Source organism: Sapajus apella, unplaced genomic scaffold, assembly GCF_009761245.1.
Source record: "Sapajus apella isolate SASKATOON/1434 unplaced genomic scaffold, GSC_monkey_1.0 scaffold13, whole genome shotgun sequence".
Lineage (NCBI taxonomy): Eukaryota > Metazoa > Chordata > Mammalia > Primates > Cebidae > Sapajus > Sapajus apella.
In genome coordinates this window covers 27536593-27547443 of record NW_022436953.1, presented here as the reverse complement: position 1 = coordinate 27547443, position 10851 = coordinate 27536593, and the positions used below count along the sequence as shown (strand labels likewise).

The following is a 10851-nucleotide window of genomic DNA, read 5'->3' as shown; positions in this document are numbered from 1 at the left end:
TGCCTCAGCCTTCCAAAGTGCTGGGATTACAGGCGTGGGCCACCACATCCAGCCTTGCTAGACATTTATACCTCCCAGAGTGTGGCAAAATATTACTCACAAAGAAGTCAATGGTATTACTTACCAAAGCAATTTTAAAGTACCAGAGTTACTTTTTTCCTCAGATGAACCATAACTGGTGCTTTTCACTTATTAAGCCATTAGCTTCCATCATGGTTTTCTAAAATAAGTTGAATTATAACCACCTTCACTGCGTTTCGGCGATCTGTATATCACTGTCTTCCAGGTAGTGAGATTCCATGTGCTTATGGAGTACAAACCTATGTAACAGGATCCATGCTGATTTCAATTTTTTTTTTTTTTAGATGAAATCTTACTGTGTAGCCCAGGCTACAGGGCAGTGGCACTCCAGCCTCCTGGGTTCAAGTGATTCTCCTGCCTCAGCCTCCCAAGTAGCTGGCATTACAGGTACGAATTACCATGCCTGGCTAATTTTTACATTTTTTTTTTTTTTTTTTTTTGAGACGGAGTTTCACTCATGTTACCCAGGCTGGAGTGCAATGGCGCGATCTCGGCTCACCGCAACCTCCGCCTCCTGGGTTCAGGCAATTCTCCTGCCTCAGCCTCCTGAGTAGTTGGGATTACAGGCACGCACCACCATGCCCAGCTAATTTTTTGTATTTTTAGTAGAGACGGGGTTTCACCATGTTGACCAGGATGGTCTCGATCTTTTGACCTCGTGATCCACCCGCCTCTGCCTCCCAAAGTGCTGGGATTACAGGCTTGAGCCACCGCGCCCGGCCAGTCTCTTTCTTAATAGCAAAAGGTGCAAAGATGATTTCACCTGAGTATTGAAAGAAACTGGTAAGTCAGTGGGGTGGAGAGACAGAGGAAGACTGTCCCTTACTGTACGTCCCTTATACCTGCAGGGTAAGTGACCGAGGGTGAGGTTCCTGAGGCTAGGCAGGGGAGAGCAAATAGGCCTAATGGTCCAATCAGTGCATTTCTTAAACAAGCCTAGTCAAAATCAATGGACTATTGTTTGTGGACAAGTTAAAGATGAGATTACTTGTAGGTTAGAGATGCTGGTGAAAGAGGCTTTGCAAGAATAGTATTTAGAACGTGATGAAGCCAAAATAGGATAATCTAGTACTGATTAATTGAGTTGTTGCTGGTAGAGGTGGTGAGAAGATAGAAACATTTATGATGTCATGAACTCCCAACCTCTCTGTTATTCTACATAGTTTCTTTCCTTCTTGAATTTAACCCTATCTGAAATTATTCAGCTCACTTGTTTTACTGGTTTATGTTAGGTGTTTCTTTCTTGCTAGAAAGAAGCTCCCTGAGGACAGGGATCTTGCCAGTTGTGATCATGATCTGTTCCCCAACATTTTTTTTTTGAGATGGAGTTTTGCTTTTGTCACCCAGTCTGCAGTCTGGAGTGCAAAGGTGAGATCTCGGCTCACTGCAACCTCTGCCTCCTGGTTTCAAGTGATTCTCCTGCCTCAGCCTCCCGAGTAGCTGGGATTACAGGCACCCACCACCATGACTAGCTGATTTTTATATTTTTAGTAGAGACAGGGTTTCATCATGTTAGCCAGGGTGATCTTGAGCTCCTGCCCTCAGGCGATCCTCCTGTCTCAAAGTGCTGGGATTACAGGTGTGAGCCACTGCGCCTGGCCCCCAACATTTTTATTATTATTTTTAGTTTTTCAGACAGAATTTTGCTGTTGCCCAAGCTGGAGTGCAGTGGTGCGATCTTGGCTCACAGCAATCTCCACCTCCCGGGTTCAAGCAATTCTCATGTCTCAGCCTCCCGAGTAGCTGGGACTACAGGTGTGTGCCACCATGCCTGGCTGATTTTCGTATTTTTAGTAGAGATGGGGTTTCATCATGTTGGCCAGGCTGGTCTCGAACTCCTGACATCAGGTGATCTGCCTGCCTCGGCCTCCCAGAGTGCAGGGATTATAGGCGTGAGCCACTGTGCCTGGCCTATTCCCCACCATCTGAAACAATGCCTGACATAGTAGATCCTCAGTCACCTTTATTAATGGATAAAAAATATCCCAGAAGAAAGGCAGACATCTGTCATTTAGCATCACGAAGGATTATAATATCAAGGAAGGCAAAATGGAAATGTGTTTGGATCGCTTGAGGATCTTTTCTCCAAATGAAATTGGAAATGCATTCTGTTGTTAGCCTGCAGTGTTGGAGTTTTGAAAGGAAAACTGCTAATTGTCTATGAAGGATACTCTCTTTCTCATATCACCATCATACATGCACCTTCTCTAGAAAACATGCATTGAAAACCTAAATTAGGGCTTGGTATTGGGTTGGGAATTATTGAAAGAGAAGTAAGTTATCTATCTTCAGGGGCTGTATATTCCAGTCAAGAGGCTCAGTAGAGAGAAATGCCTAAAATAGGAATGACAAGGCTAGACCTAGTGGTCTTCTGTCATAGGAGCCATGGTGTTTATTTTTTATTATTTTTTTGAGATGGAGTCTTGTCCTGTTGCCCAGCTGGAGTGCAGTGGTGTAGTCTTGGCTCACTGCAACCTCCAATGCCTGGGTTCAAGCAATTCCCCTGCCTCAGCCTCCTGAGTAGCTGGGACCACAGTCACGTGCCACCATGCCCCGGCTAATTTTTTTTTTTTTTTTTTGTATTTTAGTAGAGACAGGGTTTCACCATGTTGGCCAGGATGGTCTTGATCTCCTGACCTCATGATCCACCTGCCTTGGCCTCCCAAAGTGCTGGGATTACAGGCGTGAGCCACCGTGCCTGGCATGGAGCCATGGTATTTAATATCAGACTATGTTTTAAGAATTGAAAGCCCACTAGAGGTGCATTAAAGCAAGCCCTTCATTTATTTTTTGAGTCAAACTTCTTGTGGTGTTTTGCAGTGATAGTGCTTATTGAATTTTGAGTTTCTTTGAAATAATCACTGTTTGTTTCTCCTTTCTAGCTGGAAACTTTTGGGGTAGGACCTTGTCTGCTATCTCCAGTTCTACAGACCCGACCAGTTACGATGGTTTTGGACCGTTCATGCCAGGATTTGACATCATTCCCTATAATGACCTGCCTGCACTGGAGGTATTTTCTAGCGTCATGCTTAGCTCACTGTGAATAGAAATTAAAGCTGTTGAATATATGAATGAAAAAAACATTATATGACAGTAATGCAAATTTATCTCACTTAAGTTAGGCCACAATTTCAGACTTGTTCTTAGTAACGATCAATTAGTTTCTAACACAGAGAAAGCTGATTTCCATGATCTACTCTGTACAGCCAGCCAGCTGCTTTAGATGTGTCCTTCAGAACAATTAACATGGGTATACCTGCTTAATTGCTAGGTAAAATTTCTGATTTTAGCTAGCTTCTTAAATTTTGAAGTCAAAGACTTTTTAAGAAAGCCTTAAGTTGGCTTTAAAAAGCTATTTACTTTAGATTTAATTAAATTAATTTTTTTTTCGGGACAGAGCCTTACTCTATCGCCCAGGCTGGAGTACAATGGCACAATCTTGTCTCACTGCAAACTCGGCCTCCTGGGTTCAAGTGATCCTCCTGCCTCAGCCCCCCAAGTAGCTGAGAGCACAGGCACACACCACCACACCCAACTAACTTTTCTATTTCTGTAGAGAATGGTTTTGCCACGTTAGCCAGGCTGGTCTCGAACACTTGACCTCACGTCATCCGCCCACTTCGGCCTCCCAAAGTGCTGGGGTTACAGGCATGAGCTGCCGTGCCCAGCCAGATTTAATTTCTAATACATGTATTAGAAATTACATATTAGAAAACAGGCTGGGCACGGCAGTGCATGCCTGTAACCCCAGTGCTTTGGGAGGCCAGGGCTGGAGGAGCACTTGAGTTCAGGAGTTCAAGACTGGCCTAGGCAACATAGGGAGAGCCTGTGTCTACAAAAATTTTTAAAAATCAAGGCCAGGCACCTTGGCTTACGTCTGTAATCCCAGCACTTTGGAAGGCCAAGGTGGACGGATTGCTTGAGGTCAGGAGTTCAAGACCAGCCTGGCCAACATGGTGAAACTCTGTCTCTACTAAAAATTCAAAAAAAAATTAGCTGGGTGTGGTGGTATGTGCCTGTAATCCCAGCTACTCAGGAGGCTAAGGCAGGAGAATTCCTAGAACCCATGAGGTGGAGGCTGCAGTGAGCCAAGATTGTGCTACTGCACTCCAGCCTGGGCAACAGAGTGAAACTCCATGTCCAAAAAAACAAAATAAATAAAAATTTGGCTGGGCATGGTATAAACCTACTTGAGAGGCTGAGGCAGGAGGATCACTTTGAGCCCAGGAGTTCGAGACTTGAGTGAGCCATGTTTATTCTGCTATACTCCAGCCTGGACAATGGAGTGAGGAAAAGAAGAAAATGCAGGCTAGTGTCACTTAAAGCAAAATATCTGGAACTTATGATGACTGGATGGTAGTGAATTTGGTCTTCCACTTCAAATTCTTCTGATGTCAGAATTTATGTTAGTGCAAAAACTTGATTTGCATGCTTAATAGGAAAATATGTGTGGTGTATGATTTCAGATATCCAAGTATGGTAGAAAGAACGTTACTAAAACTTATTCCTGTTTCTTTTGTAGCGTGCTCTTCAGGATCCAAATGTGGCTGCGTTCATGGTAGAGCCAATTCAGGGTGAAGCAGGCGTTGTTGTTCCGGATCCCGGTTACCTACTGGGTGTGCGAGAGCTCTGCACCAGGCACCAGGTTGTCCACTTAGCTGTTTGTGATCCTCCCCAACTTCTCTCTCTCTCAATCCTGCTGGTAGGATAAATGCAAAGGTTAAATTACTGTCCACTAGAGGGCGATGGCATTCTAGGAGCTGAAGTACTTTCTAGTGCTTAGAAATCTACACAGAAGCTGACTTTCCTGTCTCTGGCCACGTCCTGGGCCCTGTGCAGAGCGGCAGACCTGGCCTTAACAGCGTTTCCCTCCTCGCCACTCTAAGAGCCTTTTGCTCTGAGCCCCTCCCAGGCCCTTTGTCGTAGTTTTCTCTCCTTTCCCCCAGGGCTAAAATTAGTGTATCTTGTTTACCATTTGAGAGTTCCTGACACAGCTTAAAAGTTTGTGGAATAAACAGGTGAATTAATTTGTTCCCAGAGGGTAGTTATGTCCAGAAAAGCTATACAAAATCTTCACCTTTGCGTCAGCACCTTGGGCCTCTAGGGAGATAGCGGCCTGACAGGAAATAGTTGGTGAGTCTTCAAGATTCTCATAGGATACTCTTGAAATTGTGTGTGTAGTTAAAACATTTTTACAAATCTGAGGGCACGTCAGAGTTACACATTTATTGTCAGGGAGGGCAGTGAAATAAAGATGGGTATTTTCCCTTTGGAAACAAAAATGATCACTAATGCTTTTACGTTTTTTCCCCCAATAGGTTCTGTTTATTGCTGATGAAATACAGACAGGATTGGCCAGAACTGGTAGATGGCTGGCTGTTGATCATGAAAATGTCAGACCTGATATAGTCCTCCTTGGAAAGGCCCTTTCTGGGGGATTATATCCCGTAAGTTTCATGTCCCCCCTCTTTCCATTTCCTATTTTTGTAAAATATACCGCTAAAGTGTTTATACATCAACTGATTGTGACAGTTATGCCTTTCAGATAGTTTGATTTTACCAAGTGTGCTGTAGGTCACCTGGAATATACGTAATAAAAACATTTAAGGGACTAGTGTGTGCCCCACTTAGAAGAATTGAGCGTGCCTTGGAATTTGCTATGACATTGGATTTGGGTGGAAACAGTTTACCCTCAAAGGACTCCTGCAGACTCCTGTTCTTTTTTTTCAGTGTTCAGAAACATGGCATATTACTAATTGTTTAAAACCGTGACTGATGAACATAGTGAAAAAATTAATGTTGGTTGTAGTTCATGTCTTGGGTTTACCATTCAGAGCCAGTAATTGTTGCTGGGTCCAAGGTCTCCAAAGTATAGATGTTTTTGCTGAATAGACAAAACTTTTGCAGAAAAGAATGCTCAACTTTGTTTTCTAAGCATTTTATCTCCATGTTGGAAGGAATTGTGAAATTATATCAATGCAGAAATAGCTTTTCTCTTTTAGTTGCAAAATTATATTGTTTTGTTCCATTGAAGTATGCCTAATGTATTTGTAATATTTTAGGGTATTACTTAGGTTGTCACTGGTAGTTAGGCTGGCAGATGTAAACTCTTGTTGAAGTCATTAAGTATTAGCTTCTTGGCTGGGCGTGGTGGCTCATGCCTATAACCCCAGCAGTTTGGGAGGCCAAGGCAGGTGGATTGCCTGAGGTCGGGAGTTTGAGACCTGGCCAACATGGTAACCACAGCTCTACTAAAACTACACATACACAAAAATAGCCGGGCGTGGTGGTGGGCGCCTGCAATCCCAGCTACTTGGGAGGCTGAGGCAAGAGAATTGCTTGAGCCAGGGAGGTGGAGGTTGCTGTGAGCAGAGATCCTGCCACTGCACTCTGGCCTGGGCAACAGAGCAAGGCTCTGGGAAAAAGAATGCTTAGTAGAATGCTTAGTGCTGAGAAATGACGTGATGAATTCACTGTCTTTCAGGTGTCTGCGGTGCTGTGTGATGATGACATAATGCTGACCATTAAGCCAGGGGAGCATGGGTCCACATACGGTGGCAATCCACTAGGCTGCCGAGTGGCCATCGCAGCCCTTGAGGTAAAGCTGATACAGCCATACAGTGACAATTATTTAAAGTAATGTTGAGGTGATTTTTAATTTGTCCCACTGGTATAATAAGAAATTCAATAAGAATGCCAAATATTAGAAAACATGAAGTATAGAGGAAAATTTTCAGGAAGAAGACATTTTCAAAAAGTAACGTAAACTTGGCCTAGTAGACTGGATCTCCTCTGTGGTCTTCTGGAGTTCACAGTCTCCTGGGTGCTTTGGGCTCCTAGGCCCTGGCCAGCCCTCACAGAACTTTCACCTGTGACCCACCTACCAGGCCCGACTTTTTGCTTATTTTAGCAAGCAAGGCTTTTTTTAAAAGTGTGGATTTATAATGTTTTCAAACTGATTTTTTAAGTGCCTGCTGAAGGCCTAAAATTATGATGTAATCTCTGAGGATGGATCTTTGTGAGCGGGAAGAAACTATTGCAGTTTAGGAATTTAGTCCATTGATGCATTCAACTAATGACGGTATGTGAGTTGCATTAAATAAACTTTAATCCTGATTTTGCCATGAAAGATTGGCAGTAGATTCATGACCAAAGCAAGGCTCTGAGCTAGTGTATGTTTAATTAGAAATTAAACTAATATAGGCTTTGAAAAATCGCAATGAAAGTTAAGTTCCTCTCGTCTGTCATTTAGTCATGTTCTTCCTGTGCTTAAAGGCCCCATTGTCCTCCAAAGAACAACAAAAAAGGGAAGTCTTAACATTTGTATAATTTTTCCTTTAACGTAGGTTTTAGAAGAAGAAAACCTTGCTGAAAATGCAGAAAAAATGGGCATTATCTTGAGAAATGAACTCATGAAGCTGCCTTCTGATGTTGTAACTGCCGTGAGAGGAAAAGGATTATTGAATGCTATTGTTATTAAAGAAACCAAAGGTATGGAGATAAAATGTTTACTCAAGATTTTTTTTTTTTAGGAAGACCTAAAATACACTTGGTATTTTATATTACTTTTTTTTGAGACAGAGTCTTGCTTTCTAACCCAGGCTGGAGTACAGTGGCATGATCTGGGCTCACCACAACCTCTGCCTCCTGGATTCAAGCAATTCTCCTGTCTCAGCCTCCTGAGTAGCTGGGATTACAGGCGCCCGCCACCATGCCCAGCTAATTTTTGTAGTTTTACTAGAGACGGGGTTTCATCATGTTGGTCAGGCTGGTCTCGAACTCCTGATCTCGTGATCTGCCTGCCTCGGCCTCCTCAAGTACTGGGGTTACAGGTGTGAGCCACTGCGCCTGGCCACACTTGGTATTTTAATTGGTTGTTGGGATGTTCTGTTTGAAATTGTTGACTGACATACTGACCAAGCCTTTTAGACAGATTATTTATATTAAGAGTATAAAAAATATAGCTCTTTTCTAAATGAAGGCAAATTTAACCAATTTGATTCTTGCTGTTCCTTTAAGAGACTTCTTTTTCTGCCTTAAGTAGTGATGCACTATTTAGAGAGTTCAAGATTTTTTGTTGGTGAGTCTGAACAGAACGCTGTCCATGAAAGTGTCCTCTTTGCTATTCTTCCCTCCCTCACTTTGATGCTTTATGTCAGTAGAGATTAGAGGAGCAGCAGTAATAATGATATAAATGACAGCGATGATGTCGCTAATAAAAATAATGCTGGCTGTCCCTTAGTTGGGTGTTTGATGTTTTAGTACATCGTTTGTAATCCTTAAGTGTTCCTTGTTGGATTTTCTTGTGATAACTCTTCCTTTTAAAGTGATGATTCCAGCCTCCCAACTTTGGCTGCACTTAAAAATCAGCTGGGGAGCTTTTTAAAAAAATGAGTCAAAGCCTGGCCTTACCCCAGGGAGTCTGATTTGATGCATCTGGGGTGAGGCACAGGCGTTAGCAATAGCTTTTAAGGTGATTCTGATGTGCAGTCAGATTGAGAATCACGACTATAAAATGTTGAACTCCGGAAGTGAATCCCTTTTTTTGGAATATGTAGTGTTCACTGGGTTTTGAGCATTGCCTTTTTTTTTTTTTTTTTTTTTTTTGGAGACAGAGTTTCACTCTTGTTGCCCAGGCTGGAGTGCAATGGTGTGATTTCGGCTGACCGCAACCTCCGCCTCCTGGGTTCAAGTGATTCTGCTGCCTGGATTCAAGTGAATAGCTGGGATTACAGGCACGGGCCACCACGCCTGGCTAATTTTGCATATTTAGTGGAGATGGGGTTTCTCCATGTTGTTCAGACTGGTTTCAAACTCCCGACCTCAGGTGATCCGCCCACCTCAGCCTCCCAGAGTGATGGGATTACAGGGTTGAGCCACTACATCCAGCCAGAATATTGCCCATTCCATGTTAGTTAATCATCTGGATCATACCCAAGTTCTTTTACGTTAGTTCCTCGTGTGATTATTAATACAGCAGCCTTAACACATTTTCTTTTGTTTTGGCTTGCTCTTTTTCATTTATGAAAAACCATGATATGCCTAATCATATCATTCAAACCTAGTTGTGTGCTTGCTGAAAAGTGAAGAGTAACTTCATTTTTAGGAATAATTAAGCAAGCTTGCAGCTCCAAGCTTCCCTTTTTTGAGCAAGTTCTGGAATATTGTTTTGCCAGGCTGCACTTCGCCCATAGATGTGGCAAGGGACGTTTAAATGTTTATCTTTGAGCATGTATGTTTTACTGTTTTTCTTTAGATTGTGATGCTTGGAAGGTGTGTCTGCGACTTCGAGATAATGGACTTCTGGCCAAGCCGACCCATGGCGACATCATCAGGTTTGCGCCTCCGCTGGTGATCAAGGAGGATGAGATCCTAGAGTCCATTGAAATTATTAACAAGACCATCTTGTCTTTCTGAGGGTAGCCAGCTGTTTTCAGTGGTCGCTGGGAGCCAGCTGCAGACAGGTGGTCCTGTGAAAGCTTTGTTATCAGTGCGGGCACATTTCACTCCCATGAGTCTTCAAAAACTTTTTTTTGAATATATGTTTTTTTCAGTTTATACGTAATAGAACAATGTTTATGAATCTGCCATTTGCTTTGTAATGTAACTAAGAGAATGTATTGACATCTGTATTCAGTGAAAGTGTGTTGATATGCGTGTGTACTTTCTAAGGGGAAACACATCTATATACAGACAGCCTTTAAATCAAGTCCTTCAGTGTAATTTATACATGTTTTTATAATTTCCTTGCTGGTATAAGTGTTTTGTATTTGAAAAAGTTATCTCTGGGATATTACATAAAAGGCTTCACCTTATAAAGTGAAATCATGGTTATAAAATCTTAGGAAGGATTAGTGGCTAGCATGTATAAATAGTGACATTAAGTAAACTTCATAACGGCCAGCACCAGGGTTGTATTCTATGGATGTCATTATTTTCAATTAAGAATTAGTGTTTAACATTCCTAAATTGTTTTGGTGCTTGATTATCAAAAATGTTTATTTTAAACATTTCTTTGAATTTAAAATAAAGCTTATATTTCAGATGTCTGTTTTGTGATGAGTATTGACCTTAGAGGAAGAAGCTGAGGCAAAATTAGTATAGAATGTTTAGGTGGGCCAAGGTTGAGGACTGCAGCTTGGGATGCACTTCCAGGTTGCCTTGGAGAGTGCTCCAGAGAACATTTTTTAAAGAGAAAAGGAGAGCTCAGCTGCTCCTATAACCTCTACTGACACAAGGGGAAGGGGTGTTACAAATATTGTTTGTCAGGCATTCTCATTGGTTTACAGAAGTAACCTTGGTTAGTGATGGGTTATATGCTGTTGAACTATAAGGTGTATGGCGTTTGATAGCTACTTGGCTTCAAGAGGTAATTATTTAGCTCAGGAGGGAGTGACCTGACTACGATTTCATTCTATAATGCCTCTGGGCCTGATTATTATTTTCTATTTTTTGAGCTGGAGTCTCTCTCTGTTGCCCAGGCTGGAGGGCAGTGGTGCGATCTCAGCTCACTGCAACCTCCGCCTCCTGGGCTCATGTGATTGTCCTATCTCAGCCTGCCGAATAGCTGGGATCACAGGCATACACCACCATGCTTGGCTAATTCTAGTATTTTTAGTAAAGACAGGATTTCATTAAGTTGACCAGGCTGTTCTTGAACTCCTGACCTCAAGTGATCCCCTCTGACTTGGCCTCCCAAAGTGCTGGGATTACAGGTGTGAGCCCCTGTAAATTATCAGGCCCCGGCCAGTCGTAGTGGCTCACACCTTT

The 10851-nt window shown here is 42.6% G+C and overlaps 1 protein-coding gene across 2 annotated transcripts in view; it reads left to right on the top strand.

Annotated features, from left to right (window-relative positions):
* The window catches only part of OAT (ornithine aminotransferase), a 23185-nt gene extending 13059 nt beyond the window's left edge, over positions 1-10126 (top strand). For both annotated transcript variants that reach the window (XM_032281937.1, XM_032281938.1), the window contains exons 6-11: positions 2964-3091; positions 4604-4726; positions 5400-5528; positions 6566-6679; positions 7428-7572; positions 9338-10126. In XM_032281937.1, the coding sequence (XP_032137828.1) occupies positions 2964-3091; positions 4604-4726; positions 5400-5528; positions 6566-6679; positions 7428-7572; positions 9338-9498 (800 nt within the window). In that variant the 3' untranslated portion in view covers positions 9499-10126. The remainder of the gene's footprint in view (positions 1-2963; positions 3092-4603; positions 4727-5399; positions 5529-6565; positions 6680-7427; positions 7573-9337) is intronic.
* Positions 10127-10851: the final 725 nt, after the last annotated feature.